Consider the following 17,456-nt stretch of genomic DNA (forward strand, 5'->3'; position numbering starts at 1 on the left):
GCCTGGACAAGATGAAATCAAACTAAGAGATTCAAATCTCATACCTGAATTAGAATGAGTGCAAGGGAAAAAAAATAACTTTTTTTAACCATTCTGAAATCAGCCTCTAATTTGAATTAACAGCTATTAGAATGTGACCTGAAATATCCCAGTCAAAACACCAACAAACTACAGTACAGAGGTTTGTATCTACAATTGTGACCTTAAATTATTCTCACCCTCTTTTAGACGATCCCCTTCAGCTTTGGTTTTCTTCTGTCTTTCTGATCCAGCAAGGTCTACAAGATGCAGCTTAGAGCGAAAGCTGTTATTCCTATGATAATGACAGAACACACAAATGAAAACAGTACACAAACTTGAGAGTAGCTGAGTATCAAAGCTGATCTGCCAGCTATCATTTTCTTTCAAGTCAATAAAAACAGCCCCATTGGTCACTAATGCTTACAATACTAATGTCTGATGATCTGTCAAATCATTGAAGAAGCAGCCTAGTATTCATCCTTAATAGAACAAAAAAAAAACCTTGACTCTTTAAATATAACTTACTTGTCATTTTTCCTTCTTTGCTCTATGGAGATTGTAAAGATGGCATGAGATCGGGAAGACTGGGAGTTCATAGCTGTGGAGGCCACAGTCCTACAGTTGTTGCCCTGCTCCAAACAGGAAAAAGTATCCAAGGCAACTAAAACATTCTTCTCAGTGAGTCCTATAATCTAATTTCAAGAAAGAAAAAATTCCCTTATGATTCATACCTCGAATCAAATTTAATAGTTAGGTTCAATGTTGACCTTATAGGGAAATTTGATTCAGTTCTCATCTAGTTCAGTTTGGGACCAGAATCGTGGAGAGAATTGAGTTTGTGAATTGAGGTACCACTGTATAGGGATTGGTGGTTTTAAAGAAAATGTCTTGGCCGGGCGTGGTGGTGCACGCCCATAATTCTAGCACTCAGGAGGCTGAGGAAGGAGTATTGCCGCAAGTTCAAGGCCAGTCTGGGCTACATAGTTCAAGGCCAGCCTAAACTACATAGTGAGACCCTGTCTCAGAAAAAAAAAAGTCTTGATGTTCCAGTAGAACCTCTGCAAATAGAATACCTCTATAAATGAGGACTGCTTAAACTAGCAACTCTATGAAGTGAATGGAAATCAAGGTCTGTAATTTTCCCCAGGAGCTTCAGAAACAAGGGTATTAGCCAATACTGGACCTAGAGAAGATCTCCAGATTTTAAGGCAGCAATGGCTAGGTGACTTCCAGGGAGCCACAAGTAAACTTTGGCCCCAAAGGAGAATAAGTCCACCACAATCAGTTATGGTATCTCTTTACTACTTTATCCCCCAAATGACTCCATGTGCCTGCAAGTACCTCTGACCCATTTTATATCTCATTTTTACCAGAGGAAATAGCACAGTATTGTTTTCTCTGGATTAGAAAGCCAAGGAAATAGTCTTAGGCTTGGTATGCATCTACCTGGGAGAACTTATACAAGTTGAAATCTTTTGAATGGGACCAGATGATTGTAAAGTCCCTTCTAGTCCCAATATGCTATGACTTTATTATTACATAGGTCCCAAATCTGTACCTGTGGCTCTAATATCTATTTCTTTATTTCTAACTCCTTGCTGTGTATTCTTTGAAATCAGTACATTATAACAAACTTATCTTCCTCCCACTAACATTGATTCCCTCTTCTGCTTCTTCATCTCTATTAATACCTCAGCTCTTATCCCTCAAAACCTCAGATCACCTTCAATTCTTGCCACTCTTCCATATCCCACCTATCATCAGCTTTTAGACATTCTTCTTTTGTTTTTTGGGGGTTTTTTTTTGGTACCGGGGATTGAACTCAGGTCCTTGCGCTTGCGCAGCAGGCGGCGAAACCAATGAGCTAAATCCCCAGCCCAGACATTCTTCTTTTGACTCCATCTTTTCCTTTTCCTTTCTAAACCTACCTCCTGAGTTCAGATCCATATTCATGTCTGAAAAAGAAAGCAACACTTTCCCATTTGTCTTCCTCATTTTAGTCTTTCTATTTTTCAACTAATTTCTATTTAGTCTTCCTAAAATCTTGTTTCCTAAAATGTCATCCAAGTATTAAACCCTGTGCTAGATAATGAGAATACAAAGACATTTTAAAATATTCTCCTAAACTCCAGGAGCTAATATATTTGGAAAGATACACACATAAGATAAAAATTCAATAAAAGTAGCCATGGCAACCTTCCATTCAGAAGTATTCAATAATTTCTATGGTGTTCTATTAGTTTCTATTCTGTGCTGTGCTATTACTTTCTTTTTTCCTTCTTTCAAAAACTAAACTCTTTAGCCTGGCTTCATAATCTGATCCTAACATATATCCTGTTACTTCCCAGCCAAATCCTCTAATCCAGACAGACGGGACTAGACCTATTCTGCTTTCCTGATGAAGCTATTCCTTTCTACAAGAATACTCTTACTTCTTTCCTCTCCTTACTTAAATCCCATCTATCTCATCTGAAAAAATGTTTACAAACTTGTCTTAATACACCCTAATCTTTGTTAGGATCACATGCTTTTTTGAATTGCCTATTGCACCTCCAACAATGGCTGGGATTTACTTCTTGCCTTAGCATGGGATAAAAAATCTTAGAACAGGATCAAGAGCTGGCTCAGTACCAACACTCTTTCTGATGATAGCATGTACTTTGCCCAGGTTTATTATTCCCACTATCCAAAGTCTTCCTATATTCCAAGCTTATCAGGCCTCATCCTTCAAACTTGCATTAGTACCTAGCTAACAGTGACCCTAGGAGAAAAAGACAAAACAAAAAAACCCTCAGGAGCAAAAGCATCTGCCCCTCACCTGTACCCCAAACCTCCAATGTTTCTTCATTTTGTTTTTTTGAGATAGGGTCTCACTATGTAGTTCAGGATGGCCTTGAACTCACTATAGTAATTCCCTGACTTATGAAGATTCAAGTTGCGAACTTTCACAGATACAAATGGACCTTACATTACAAACATTTGTAGATGCGAATAAATCAATGTCTGCTGAACATTGTCACAGTTGTGCCGCTGTGTGCTTAGTGTACAATAGTACAAGCTCAATCCGAGCCCAGGATATCCAGAACCAAGAGGAAAAGCAGAGGTGATGTGGAGGGGGCTGCTAGGAAGCGCAAAGTAGCAACCATAGAAACTAAAGGGAAAAAAAGACTCACTTTGTCAGACTTATGAATGAATTAGAATTATGAACATTCTACCAGAACAGAATACATTCATAAGTCAGGGACTTACTGTATGTAGCCCAGGCTGGCCTCATGACAATCCTTCTGCCTCAGCCTCCTATATGTGCTACCATGCCCAGCTAATGTTTATTCTTTGTGCAGAGAAGAGGAAAAGGAGATGTCTAAGTTATTATTTCTCCACATTTTTCTATGTCTGTGGTACCTACTTTTATTTCCAGACTGATTCTCCCACTCCTGTATACTCAGTCTCTGCTTCCTCATCCTGTATCTATACCAGAGAATCTCAAACAACCGAACTCTTATGGTATTGCAAATTTTTAAAACGTCATATTTAATTTTTCACATTCTAATAGCATCCTATTACAATACTGTAAAACAGAATTTTCTATGATCATAGATATGTTCTGTGTATCTGTGCTATTCAATATGGCAATATAAACCATACCTATCAAGGGATATGTGATTAGTGTATATGAGGAACTGAATTTTAAATTTTATTCAATTTTAATTAAATTAAATTTAAATAGCTACTTGTAGCTAGTGGCTACCATACTGGACAGCTCAGTCTCATAACTCTGTAAATAATTAATAAGTGTTTAACTGACATTAGCACTCCTTCAGGGTGTAACAGGAAGGTGATAAAATAATGAATCTTCCCTATCTTCCTTCCCCATAAGACCTCACCTAGGAATTCTAGATCAACAAAAGGAATTAGAACCACATAAAACCTGAAGGACTAAGATGTTAATAGTCATTTAAAACCACAGTGGCAAAGAAAAGGGATGTGAATTTTAGTAGTTACTAACAGTTTTAATAACATCAAATGAAAGACAAACACACCTTTATGCCTTCCTTAGGATCTTCCCAGATATTGATTTGACAGGCTTTCTCTCGAGATGGGCATAGAAGATCCAAAATTTCTTCATTGTAAATCTGATATTGTTGAAAATGAAGTGGCAAAAACAAGATGTTAACAGTGGTAATCTCTGAATAGTGGGGTCATAGGTAACTTTTAAAATACACTGCAACTTTCTATATTTAAAATTTGGTTACTATAAGCACGTATTATATTTTAGAATTAAGCAAAGGACTTTGAGGGGTTGAGGATGTAGTTCAGTGATAGGTCACTTACCTAGCATGCATGACGCCCTGGGTTTAATCCCCAGCACCACAGAAAAAGGAATTTAACCTTATAGGTAACCATTTGATATTTTATAAAAATGAATTCACAAATTTACTTGTAAGAAAATTGAAACTGTACCCTCTTCTTCTTCCCCCTACTTTTTGGGTGCTAGGGATGGGAACTCAGAACACACACATGCCAGGTAAGAGCTCTACCACTAAACTATATCCCCAAAGCTGAGAATGCCCTCCTAATACAGTCTCTTAGGAAAAGGAGACAAATGTAAAATTATATGAATGCCCAAATTCAGTTCTTTGATAGTTTCATAACAGCATCAGCTTCACATACTTTGTTAAAATGTAAGCAATGGGTCCTTGGGGGAGGGAACGTTGGAGGTAGAGAGCAAAGGAAAGAAAAAGGAAATGTAGCAACTAGCATTTCAACAGAAAGCAGAATTTTAAGTACTTAAAACAAAGTTTAACAAATAGCAAACATGATTATTTGACTGATATTATTGCTGATGCCATTATTTAACATAACAGGTACCAAAGTTATTTTTACATTCAATTATCTTGGTCACAACTGGGGTAATCTAAGCTCAAGAAAGGTAATCTTAGTGATGTCTAACTCCCTTTCTTCTAACTCTGTATCTCCTATGCCTCTTAACATGCTGAGATTCAACTTTAGGATGAAGTATTCACATAAATTTAAAATTGCATGCTTAAATTAAATGTCTTTTTGGTATCATAAGGTTAGATATAATCAACCAATCTACTTGTATGCTGATATATACTAGAATGCAAACTCCTATAAGGGCAATTGTTTTTATCTGGTTTGTTTACTGATATCTTTCAAGTATGTGATATACTCAAGTGCCTAAGAGTGTCTGGCACATAGTAAATAAACACATTCTACTAACACTTACATAGCTCAGTGTTAAGGTGCATTATAACTTGTCTCAAAAGTGAAGGAAAATCAAATACTTTCCTGCACACTCTACAGGGAAGCAGTAATAGAGGCCACACTAGAATTAAAGAATTTTTATCATTTTTAATATGCCAATGTTAACTCCTCTAATTATCAGATTATTAAAGACTATCTTAATAAGAAAAGAACAAAGTGGGAGTCAGATCTAACTGAGCCAGTAAGTTTTCTCTATCAATTTATTAAAATGTAACTTACTAAAACTACAATTTACTAATCTGAACCATGCCAGGAAAAATCTGATTTGGATTTATTTCTTTATCCAAAGATAATTTTGAATTCAGAATAATTAAAGATAAATCACTTACCTCCAAGTAAGATACTTTCAGAGTAAATTCAAAGTCACTCTTTTTATCAATTTCTTTGAAGAGCAATCGTATTACCCTAGGAATGACCCCAACTGTTGGTTCATTCTCTTGCTCAGCAGAATATGCACCTCCCATCGAATAAGTTTTTCCAGAGCCAGTCTGCCCATAGGCCAGGACAGTTGCATTATATCCTGGCAAAACAGAGGTTATATGCATAGCAGCATTCAAACATTTTCATTCAAGCAATATACTCAATTTCCTTCAGCAATTACTTGTAACAAAAGTGAGATTGGAGCCTTAAGACAGACTGTTTTTTTTGAGATGCTCTCATTATGTAGTTCAGGTTGACTTTGATCTCACTATGTAGCCAGGTTGTCCTGAACTTGCAGAGATTTTCCTGTCTCAGCCTCCCAAGTGCTGGGATTACAGGTGAGGACTGGGATTACAGGCATGTGCTACTATGCCCAGCTAAGACAGAACTTCTTAGGAATAGCAGACACAAAGAAAAGTTCTGTGGATGCCAGAATTTTATACCACTCAAAATAAGCAAAGAAGAATATCAACCTCAGATTGTGCCCTCTCAATTAAGCTACAAAGGCAAATACTTAGATATGACTAAAATAATGAAAGGAGTCAAGCCACAGTTAAAAGCCTTTCAGAGACACAATTCTGTCTCCCTACCTTGAGCAATTTTAAATTATGGGAATTTAAAGAAAGTCTTAGAAGCTATATAAATAGAAGGGAGTTTTGGCTTGTATTCCTTTGATTAAGAGTCTTCATTTGAAAAGGCAGCAACATTGTTTTTTACTATTTATAAAAGTATCTACTCCCTATCTGAACTTAGAATGTACTCAAACCACATTATCTGGCTTCTCACAGAAAAATCATTATTTAAGTATGATTCAACATGATATATATCCTTAACTTTTATAGAGCATTGATAAATCATCTATTTAAGATGTTCATGATAATAACTGACAAAAAGTTAAAACTGTTAAGTTTAAGTAAATGCATATGAAAAGATCAAAAGGATATCCATTATTAACATTTTGATGTTTATCTCCTAGTATAGTAAGTGATATTTTGGTTTTTTCTGCTCGTTTGTGTTTTCTAAGTTTTTAAATGGAATTCATGGGCTGGGGATTTAGCTCAGTGGTTCCACTGCCTGCCTCAAAAGCGCAAGGTCCCAAGTTCGATCCCTGGTGCCAAAAAAATAAATAACAAATAAATAAATGGAATTCACTACTGAACAGTGGCTACGCTTTCTGTTATCACCAATGTAATCAGTCTATTTGCAGAAAGACCTAGTCTAGTTCTGTTTCAGTGTAGTTCTAGTAAAAATGTTTATATTTTGTTTCATCAGAGAACCCAGATTACTAGTTATTTCAACATTTTCCTTTCATCCTATCAATTAAAAGTTCTGATTGAAATTAAAAGCAGATAAACCCAGCGAACAACCATAGCAAGGTTTTAAAAAGAAACAATTAGACAACAGATGGGCTTACTGCAACCTAAACCTCAACTGTTATAACTTGCTAATTAAGTAGTAACTATTAAAACTATAAGCATGACATCCAGCACAACCATCATACTAATGAAATTTGCATAGCTACTTGCTACCATCTAATCCTCAAATCCCATTCCAGTTTTGCCAGTTGTTTCAGTTACATCAGATTAGGTACAATGCATTTTTCACCTTTAAAGCATTAGTATGCTATTGTTCTACTTCTTTTAAATGAATGTTTTGAATTTTGAATAACCACTGTACTAGGATAACAATTAGACATCTTCAGGCTACTATCTAGTGCTATGGTATTCAACATCAAAGCCTAACTGGTCATAGTATTCAGGGGCTGTAGGAAATCCCTTTCTCCACTTAAAAGAATTCTCATCACTCAAGACCAATCTCAAAGGTTCCCTTTTCTGTGAAATTCATCCCAAATCCTCCAAACAGAGTTAATGTCCTTTTGTTTTTCATATCACTTTCCACGAAAACTGTGCTACTTCCATAGTAGCACTGATTCTATTGTATATTTGTAATTTTTAAAATGTTTTTTTAAAGATAGGTGCAACAAATTTTAAAACTTTTATGTATTCCAAATTATTTATGTATCATCTACCTCTCTTCCTACCTCCTGGACTTTGAATTCTTTCAAGGTCTGAAAACCACATTACTTATCCCTGAGTAAATACTACAGAATGAATATTGAGGCCTGGAACTCCAGCAGGTTAGCACACTGATCACCATCAGCACCCATCAAAGAGCTCTTATGAGGTTTCAGGAAAAAGAAAAATATGTACAAGTCAAAGATTAACAGAACCACAGAAAGAAAATACAGTATGAACAAGCTTCAAGGTTGGAGTATTTCACAAATGTTATTAGGTTTCACAAATGTTATTAGGTTTCACAACTGTTATTAGGCTGTGGACTTTGGGAGGCGGTTCGGTTCGATTCGGGTTTTTTAAGACAGGGTCTCACTGTGTAGTTTAGCCCGGGCTGGCCTCAAACTTTCAGTGATTCGCCTGCTGAGATTATAGGAGTACGCCACCATGCCAGTTAGCTGTGGGCTTTTTGAAGGCAAGAATCATGTTTCACTCATTCCTGGATTTGCAGAACCCAAGTACTGTGCCTGGCACAAAGTACGTGCTCAAGAAATGTCGGCAAATTAGCCTCACCTTTAAATATGCCTTTAATAAGTGGTGCTACTGCTGTATTGAAGACTTCTTCCTGCTCAGTAGAGGGGTCAAACACAAAATCATAGGTAAAGGATTTGTCATTACCGACCACCACCTGCAGAAGGCAAGGGACAAGGCATCAGGGGAAAAGAGGCTAGACCACGACCTTCACGGCAATTCAGTCCCGTCTATTCAGAGAAAAAGTCCTGGACTCTGCTACGCACCTGAGGCTCGCCAGGCACGAAGGAAAGGCACATCTGGCAGCCCTCGCTGATCTCTTTAGGGACTAGAGGGCGACAACGTAGTGCCACTCTTACAGGAATTCCTTTCACCTCTTCCTTCATGACCCTAGCGCAACACTGTATCTGCGGGGGAGAGGGGGGAAGAGGTTTGCTAAAGAATCTTGGTAAGTTGGCAGGGATAGGAGAACGGTCTGCATTGGAATCACTGCCTCCGGAGGTTACTCTCTCTGATCTGGCCACGATGGATAGGCCTGTCAGCCTGACGTTCTCAAGAGTAAGTAGGCATCTGAAATGAAGACGGAAAAAAACCGAACAAAAACAGAAACCAAAAAACCTAAAGCCCCAAGGTACGGGAAAAGCAAAACCTGAGCTAAGGTGTGGCCTCGTAACTCACCAAACTAAACGTCCGTCCTTTCCCGCGGTCTTTCCCGGTCTCCTGACACCGGATCCCAAACGGAGCAACCGCCAAGTATCCAAACAGCCCCAGAGGCGCCAGCCAATCGAAGCGCAGACGGCTCCGGGCGGAGCACGCTTGTCGGCGCTCGCGGGATGACGCGTTAGGAAGGGGAGGGCAATCTCACTGCAACCCGGCCCCGCCCCTATTCGATGTTAGCCAGCGTCCGGTTCCGGTTCCCGGGCTGAATTGGCCGGGTCTTTATTGTGGAGCTGCTGAGGCTTGGCTGCTGGTGTGGTGAGACGTTTACGCAGTAGTGAGCGCTAGACTCTGGCAGTGTGGGAGGAGGATCTAAAGGTGGCTCAGTGGTTAAGGAAGAGCGGATGTGGTGACTCCATCATTACTTATTACCCCTAGAGATTATAGGGTGATTGTGGATAGCTGGGGTTAGCACTTCCTTAAGCTTAGAAAATAGATATTTTTAGACATGATTTTGTTTTCCTTTTCTCTAGGATAGAGACGGTAACATCTGTTCTGCAGGATTTTTGCAACAATTGAGATCATGTTTTTAGAGTGGTACTCTAGCAAGTTGCTTTGCATCCATATATTTAGGTTTTTCTCATCTCTTTTGTCCTTCTCTAATGTATATCCTCTACCCCGAGCTGGAGATTGAACCCAGGGTCTGTTTACCACTGAGCTAATCCCCCACCCTTTTTTATTTTGGAAACAGGGTCGCTCTAAGTTGCCCATGCTAGCCCCTGACTTGTGATTCTTCTGCCTCATCCTCCCAGAGTACTGGAATTATGGTGCATTACCACGCCCAGTTCCTCTTTCAAGCTTAGTGCCTAAATGTCAACTGACAGCCTTGGATGCTTTGGAACTGCTTTCTGAAACTTGGTATACTACCCTCCCTTTTGAATCATTTTTACTTCAATTCACCCTTTCTTTCCAGGACCTTGCCCAAGACAGACAGCCAGATTCCTTATGATGACTACCCAGTGGTTTTCCTGCCTGCCTATGAGAATCCCCCAGCATGGATTCCTCATGAGGTGGGAACCATCTGTCTTCCCAAGAAGGGAATTTTTTCCCCTGGGCATGAGATGATGCATGAAAAGTAGGCTGACAGGGTTAGAAAGCTAAATGGAGAGTGAATCTCAGCCCTTGTTTTAGCCAAAAGACACAGAAGATGAATTTTGAGCAACAGGGGAACATTGGGAATGTCTTGTGGAAGGCTTCTGTCAGGATCCGTTCACACCAGTGAATTCTGGAATTCTACATTTCATTTTGTCAAAATGTGAAAAGTGGGGAGCCACTAGGTTGCTGATATGTCCTCATGCTAAACATCTACTTATTGGGATAGTGTTACTTATTCTACCTAAATTAAGTCTGTGCCCTTATCTTTTCCTGATTTCAGGATGATGCATTAGTTTTCCAGAAAAAGGTAAGTGTGACATCTTATACTGGTAGTAAGATTTCTGGGGTTGCTGCCTTGCATAGAGTATACCACCCAGTCTACAACAATGAGATGACCCAGTTTCTGCCCCGAATTGTAACACTGAAGAAGCCTCCTGGAGCTCAGGTAAGCTTATAGAGAGCCTCTAATTCTAGGCTAGATCTGTCCATACCAGAACTTGGTCGTTTGATGGGATGTGAAAAACACCATTTCCACAAATTCTCATTTCCCTCAGGAACACACCACCTGAGCTGTTATACAATGCTGCTACTCACCGTGCTTGTGTTTTTGGTGTATCTTGAGCTCCAATTCTGTGCTCTTGTCTTACAGTTGGGATTTCACATCCAAGGAGGAAAGGCTTCCCAGCTAGGCATCTTCATCTCCACGATGTGTACGCCTGGTATGCAATAGGAATAGCTACTTCCCTTTGTTATTAGATTGTAGCACCTTGATATCCCAAGAGCCCAGAGAATGTTGAGTTGATAGACTCAGAATAGGCATACATGGTAACACCCCCTTTCTTATTCAAAACTTTCCATTTGGCAAGCAAGCCATGTGTCTCCCTGCATTGTCACAGAAAAAACAATAGCACCTTATATTTGAACTTCACCTTCTGCAGTTACCCCACCCAGGTGATTCCTGACTCTGATGCACATCGAGCAGAACTTCAAGAAGGGGACCAAGTTCTGGCTGTGAATGATGTGGATTTCCAAGATATTGAGCACAGCAAGTTGAGCACAGCACTTGGGCTGTGGTGATGCAAGAAGCCATCCCAGTTGGATGGGTTGGACATATTGGATAAAGTTAGCCTAATCTGTAATTTGATATAAAAGCATCTCTCCTTGAGAAGTGAACCAGAAGGAAGTGGCTATTAGTGACCCAGAGGGTTGGAGTGTCATCTCATTCCACCTGTTGTGATTTTGCTATGGTTAACATCTCTTCATTTGTACAAGCTGTTATGTTTCTTCCAGGCTGTTGAGATCCTGAAGACAGCCCGTGAATCAGCATGCGTGTGCACTTCTTTCCCTACAGTAAGGGCCACTTTTTTACTTGACAGGCCCCTATTACTGATGACTAGAAGCTGCAGAAGTTAAGAATGGGAAATTGGGAGCTCAGGCGTGAAAATAACCTGTTCTGTTCCTTCTTTTCTTTTTTCTTCCCCCCAGATTATCATCGCCAAAAAGAGAGAACTGTGCACTAGAGAGTTACAGCTCACTAGACAGTTGCAGCCCAAGCTAACTGGGCCCCAAGGAAGCCATTTAGGAAATTCTTTTCTCAGCCCCTTCCTGACACATTGGGTGGGGTGGATGCAGAGACATACAGCCAACTGCATTGCCCAAACTGTACTGTATTTTTAGTTCCCTGGTTTTCTCGATGAGCTTCATTCCATGAAAGAAGGATGGTGAAGCCTAGGATAAGCCTAGCCTGTAGAGAACCCAGCTAGAAAAGATAACACATTTACTGGAAGCCATAGGCTAGGTGCCTACACATGTTAACATTTTGATTACAAAAATCAGTAGAAAAAAAGAATCTTCTATTTGATTTTCCTGGCCATCTCATCCCATCCTTATACTACTATAATTCTCATATACACTTTGGGGACTCCAATGAGACACTATTTGCCTGTTCTTCATCCTTGCCCCTCAGAAGTTAAACACAATACTGATAAATGTGACTTTTGAATGATAATGATTGGACATAAGATGCTCTTGAAACAAACAAACAAAAAAGCTCTTCTAACAAATCAGTGGCAGAAACTACAACCTCTATGCCTGGCCAGAACATTAGAGGGGCCACAGAACCCTAGCTATATACAGTGTAACCAAAGAATGGTTTGGTGAATGGTACTGGAAAAAACAGTAACTCTTCCCCTAGGAGCTTTGGACATTTTCTGCAGGGGACAGAATTAATATAATTCTTCCTTGCTAGATTCTTTGATCTGGAACTTAGAGCAAGGGTTAGATGCACTTCTTTTCAGAGGCAGCAATAAGAAATTGTGTCCAATTTCTAACTTGTAGATTGGCTAACTACCAACTTTGCTCTTTTCTTCCACCCCCACCCCAAAGAACTTTCTGCCATGCTGTTAGATATCTAGTTACCAATCTATTGATAGCAGTAGGAATGAAGTGCCCTGTGATGAAAGCTTCAAATTTCCCTCGAAAGGATTCTGTGGAGCTTAAGAATGTAAGATAATTTAAGAATATTTATAATTTCTTCCCCTGGAGAGTGATTCTGTTGGTCTTAGAATGTGGAAATCTGATTTTTTAAATAAGCAAGGTAAGTCTTTGAACACTGGGAAACACTGTTCAAAATACTGATATATCTATAAGGAAACTCTGACTCTTCCCATATATACCACCCCAGCTCTTCTGAAATACTCCTTCTAGAGGCTCTGTAACAGTGCTAGGTGGGCGCTGTCCCTCGCCAACAGAAGGGCAAGTAAATTTCTGTCTCTGTTTCTTGGGAAATCTTTTATTCTATTCTGGGCCTATTTGCTCTGCTGACCCCCTAGTGGCCATCTGAGAAAGAAAATAGAGGTTTAGATATTCCCACAAAAATGTATTGGCTGAGGTGGCCTTGTTGAGGTCCGAGACTCACACTGTGATTAACCCTAAAAAAACTCATCTAAGAAGTGTGGTAAACATGGTAAAAAGAGGGGGAATGATCTCTCTTTGAGGTCTTGAAATGGTTCTGTGTTGCGACACCAGCATGAGGCAGTTGCATTGTGGAAGTATAGATACAGTGTGAGGAGAGTGTAAGCGTAACAGGCTGAGGCTAAAGGAGCAGTTATTGAGGTTGAATGTAAGGAAATGGTGGAGAATGAATTGTATTGGCCTTTGAGATTATCCCAGCTACTGTAGAACTGTACTTCCTGTAGATGTCTTTCAACTGTTTGAGAAGGAAAGGTAGAATTCCCAAGCACTGCAAGAAGCTGTGAGATTCAGTCTAGAAAATTGGTAGCACTTTCAGGGGTTCTGTTTACTTGTACGCCTAGGAGCTAGAAGAGGGTAAGTGGCCAGCTACGTAAACCCTATACCTGAGGGTGGGGATAAGGCTGTAAGGAAAGTCCAAATGATATAAATCTATCAGATTAGGCAGAGATGGCCCAAGCTATTGATAGGAACAGTAGTTTTGATGCCTGAGTACTTAAAAGGCTCCAGGTAGGTGTTAACCTCTGAAGTGTATGTTAAGGAAGGTAATAGAATGACATAACTACAGTCAACTCTCAACTCCCAAGGACAATTTCTAGCAAAAGCATGAGGAATTCTGACTGATCCCCATCACCTAAAGGCAAACCAAGAAGCTACTTTGGGCTAAGTTATTCCCTTTATCCCTTAAGTTCCACAGAAGCAGAAAAATTAGCCTGGCCATCAACTAAGCAAAGGAAGTTTGCCTTCTCTGCTTGTGTGTTCCCTACCCCAGCAAAGCTGGGAAGAAGGACACTCGCTTCTTTCACCAGAGGTGAAGTTACTTCTGGAAAAAAGGGCAGAAACCATGTACCAGAGATAGCTATGCACGGGTGAATAGTGACAAGCAAATGAAAATTTCAGGATAATTTCAGACCTTTGTGGTGCATGTTGGGAAGATGAACCGTGCCCCCGACTCCGCGATAGGACAATGGGAGGTTATCCAAAAGAAAGTGGTGGTGGGTAGTGGAGACAGTACAATGGAAATATTATAAAAGGAAATGAGTATTATTATATTTTTCACATTGTAACCAGTTTTGGTTCTCAGTAAATGATACTGATGTCTCATATGCCCTTTTTTTTTTAAGGAAAAATTTCTATATTTCACATCCTGATTTTTAGAAAACCAGAGATAATCCTCTGGAAAAGACAGTGGTGCTCTCCATTTGCTTTTAAGCCCTTACTGAGTGGCTTTCCTTCTCAACACAGTCTTTTCAGCCAATAAAATAAACATTATTCAAGACCTTGTCCATCATCAGTTAAGCAGAAGGTATTTCTGCAGACTTCTCTGGACAAATGAGAAACAATGGAAGGGCTCAGAAAGTGGTAACCTAGAATTAGTGGATAAGGGTAGATTCTTGTGAAGTGTAATGATGCTTCCCTGTGGCCAGGAACCCTTGAGTCCTCAAAACCATGACCTTTCTGCTCTCTGACACTGATAACTCCTCTCCAAGTAAATAGCATTTGTGGGCCTTCCCTGTGGAGTTTGAATTGTGCCAGAAGAAATTGTGCTTACACTGACCTTTTGTTGTTCAGTTCAGTCTCCTTACCCACTAACATAATGACAACATTGTAGCCTCTTTCCTACCACACAGCTACCTACTTACCATCTCCTTGAAAGAAATGTCTGCAAGAAAATATGTTGCAGAGTTGAAACACTTGGTAGAAGTTTGGAGAGAATAATGTACCTGTCTTTTCTTTACTAGTCTTACCAACCTCCCTATTGCTTCCTTCATAACCTCTTTGTCAAATAAAATCCTATAACTCACTTGTGTTATCATAGACAACCACTGCAATAGTTGAATTGCAAATACAGCTAGGCTACAAATTAAGCTGTAGAATTAGGCTGCAAAAGCATTCCTGGCCAGCCATCCCATAACTGCAGCTGAACCTGTATAAAACAAATATTTAGGAGGAAGATGGCAAAAAATGGAAAAGAAACTAGCTTTTTAAGAGCTAGTACCTAACTGTTTAATTCCAGCACTAGGATGCTGCATAGCTGGAATCCCAGCCCTATGGGAGGTTGACAGGAGGATCACAAGTTCAAGCTTAGCCTGGGCTACTTAATGAGACTGTCTTTAAAAAAGAAAGATCTGGGGATGTAGCCAAGTGCAAAAGCCCTAGGTTCAATCTAGTACCACAAAAAAAACCTAGAAACTAAGAGGAGACTGGATATCTGAAAAGTGGCTGCTGTTGCGTCAAACCAAGTTCTAGGACAGGTCTAGCCAATCCCAAGATACTATTATGATTAAGGAAACACCCTGTAGAACAGCAGATTTAAGGGTTCACAGCATCTTAAACTATGTTACAGTTGGAGATAAATAAGGGCAGAGAGAATAAGAATCATCACAGAAGTTTGGTAATTTGAGGGAGGCTAATTTGGGGAAATGCTAACCTATTAATGAGCTGATGGGGTTAAGGAATAAAGTTAATGGTATGAACTTTTAACACTTTTGGGTCCACTAAGTGCATGGTCTTAGCCTGGAAGTTAATTCCAGTAGTTGCCTGCAACAGAGAATCATACTTTCCATGACTCCCCCTTCCTCTATTCCCAATACCAAGCAGTCTTAGAACCACGAGTAGAGAATGCCCCTTAAGGAGATTGTCCTGGCTCAACTTACCAGCACTTCCAACGGATAACAGAAAAAGCACCCCAAGTGAGTTGGCCAAAGAAACAGTCCGATCTTTCCTTCATGAAGCAGATGAGGATGGACGTCTTTGGCATTGTAGGAGAGGGAGCTAAGTAGCCCAACCATTGCCCTTTCTCCCCATCAGTCTCCATGAACCCCTACCTCCAACACACACATACTCCAAACTCCCAAAGAGGAAGAACTCAATTTCCAGGAGAAGCTTCCATCCCACTTCATACCATTCAAACTTCCCATCTCCAAAGCCCAACCCAGCAGCACTGGCTGCTCTGCTCTCCCAGAATATTGATTTGGATTGGCACAGAGCCTGGTATTTGTATTTCATGTTGGTTTCCAGGCCAAAACCTCCAGTCTCTGCTTCCAGTCTCACAGGATCCAAAAGCATACATTGCAGCAGGTGGGGGTGGGGAGCAAAACTGGCTTCCCCCATTTGGCCCTTTGCCACCTGCTGTCTCCCCAATGGCAGTGAGGATGGACCCAGGTCTAGGCGCGGCCCTGTCCTCTCAGCTTACTCCCAGGCTCTTGCAGCACCACAACCTACAGCAGTAGGGTGATCCGAAGATTAGAATGATGGGGTGGGGATGAGGATGGCCACAGCCAGAGAGAAGACTGAAGGATCCATGGAGGGAAGGCGGGCTACAATGCCAGAGAGAAGTCTCAGGCCACAGAGGGGAAAAGTATGTGCTAAGGATAATACAATCACAGGAGTAAGGAGAGGGGAGTTGGAAGGGAAGGATCATTCTCAGTACTCTTCACGAGGAGGAAATAGCAAGGACAGTGATAGGCACGTCTGGACCAAAGGATTTATTAGAGCATTACAGTGGGGCTCCCACACAGAGGAGCATCAGATCTAGGTGCTCAGCTCTCCTCATCTCCCTCCGCAGCCAAAGCCTTCTGGGTCTTGGCTCCGCCTTGCTCCTGCCTAGTAAACTCCTCTATGACTATGTACTCAGAGCTTTCAGCAGAGGAGAATGGGGGCTTAGGAGCCCCATTCACTACCATTTCCTAACCCCAGAGAAGAGATCCCCTCCCTGCTTCTCAGCTCAGTGCCCAAACCCCCTCTCAGTAGCACCCCACACACACATTGACCACACTGGCTTCACTCACCACTCTCCCAACACAAAAGTCCCCTAGGAGTGCTAGAAAAGAAGTAAGAACAGAGGGGGGCACCAAAGGAAGGAATAGGAGAATGGAAGAAGAAAGTAAGGGCAAGTGGGCAGGCAGAAGGGAAAAGGGAAATAGAATGCATGAGGGGGAAGGACGATTCCCACAAGAGCAGGGTGTAGAGGGTGGGAGGTGTAGAAAGGGAAAGGAGGGCACATGAAAAGCACTCAGTTGTGACAGGAAGCCAAACTATATGTTTCTACTGCACATGTATTGAAAGCAACACTGTGAGGAAACCTTTTCATTTCCATTGTCATTAAATGGAGGGTAGCAATGAGGGCTCCCAAGCCTCATATTCCCTTACCTAGCAGCCTCTGTAGCAGGCATGGGGAGGGAGAAAGAAATGGAGCTGAAGCTGATGAGTTCTTCAGTTCTCTGAAGAAATGTTTTTATTCTTTCCCCTCCGTTTTGAGTTCTTCCACTCCTGCACAAACTTCCCCAGAAAACACATACACCCAACCTGCTTATTGACATTCCATCTCTACCCAAACTGCTAGTCTTCAAGACATAAGATCAGAACCTGTCGGCCTCCAAACCTGGCCACAACTGTTCTGTA

General features: G+C 40.7%; 2 protein-coding genes across 10 annotated transcripts in view; one reads left to right on the forward strand and one right to left on the reverse strand.

The window, feature by feature from the left end:
- Window positions 1-9,102, reverse strand: part of LOC147820469 (chromosome-associated kinesin KIF4A-like) — a 111,789-nt gene extending 102,687 nt beyond the window's left edge. For 7 of the 8 annotated variants that reach the window (XM_087204176.1, XM_087204175.1, XM_087204180.1 and 4 more), the window contains exons 1-7: window positions 8,949-9,102; window positions 8,537-8,677; window positions 8,313-8,427; window positions 5,637-5,827; window positions 4,062-4,154; window positions 547-713; window positions 219-313 (exon numbers count right to left, since the gene is read on the reverse strand). In XM_087204176.1, coding sequence (XP_087060302.1) covers window positions 219-313; window positions 547-713; window positions 4,062-4,154; window positions 5,637-5,827; window positions 8,313-8,427; window positions 8,537-8,656 — 781 coding nt within the window. In that variant the 5' untranslated portion in view covers window positions 8,657-8,677; window positions 8,949-9,102. The remainder of the gene's footprint in view (window positions 1-218; window positions 314-546; window positions 714-4,061; window positions 4,155-5,636; window positions 5,828-8,312; window positions 8,428-8,536; window positions 8,678-8,948) is intronic. The other variant, XM_087204179.1, reaches the window with a different exon arrangement.
- A 37-nt stretch (window positions 9,103-9,139) lies between these two features.
- LOC147820470 (PDZ domain-containing protein 11-like) lies at window positions 9,140-17,426 on the forward strand. Of its 2 annotated transcripts, XR_015448481.1 has the most exons (5): window positions 9,140-9,997; window positions 10,363-10,389; window positions 10,732-10,801; window positions 11,373-11,432; window positions 11,568-17,426. XR_015448481.1 is itself a non-coding variant. In XM_087204186.1 (4 exons), exons 1-4 carry the CDS (start codon window positions 9,818-9,820, stop codon window positions 11,378-11,380), a joined length of 285 nt encoding a protein of 94 aa, XP_087060312.1. In that variant the 5' UTR covers window positions 9,140-9,817; the 3' UTR covers window positions 11,381-17,426. The 2 variants fall into 2 exon arrangements, 1 of the variants encoding a protein (XP_087060312.1); XM_087204186.1 differs by having other exon boundaries at window positions 11,373-17,426.
- The last annotated feature ends 30 nt before the right edge of the window (window positions 17,427-17,456 follow it).

The sequence above is a fragment of the Heterocephalus glaber genome, unplaced genomic scaffold (assembly GCF_053883595.1).
Source record: "Heterocephalus glaber isolate CG9 unplaced genomic scaffold, H.glaber_assembly_v1.0 deba00001871, whole genome shotgun sequence".
NCBI classification, from domain to species: domain Eukaryota; kingdom Metazoa; phylum Chordata; class Mammalia; order Rodentia; family Bathyergidae; genus Heterocephalus; species Heterocephalus glaber.

What these genes read in the sequence shown, in the direction of transcription:
- LOC147820470 (XM_087204186.1), top strand. Translation starts at nt 9,818, where the DNA reads ATGCTTTGGAACTGCTTTCTGAAACTTGGTATACTACCCTCCCTTTTG. An exon ending in CAGCATGGATTCCTCATGAG is followed by an intron (nt 9,998 to 10,362) that starts GTGGGAACCATC and finishes TCCTGATTTCAG; the next exon opens with GATGATGCATTAGTTTTCCA. An exon ending in CATTAGTTTTCCAGAAAAAG is followed by an intron (nt 10,390 to 10,731) that starts GTAAGTGTGACA and finishes CTTGTCTTACAG; the next exon opens with TTGGGATTTCACATCCAAGG.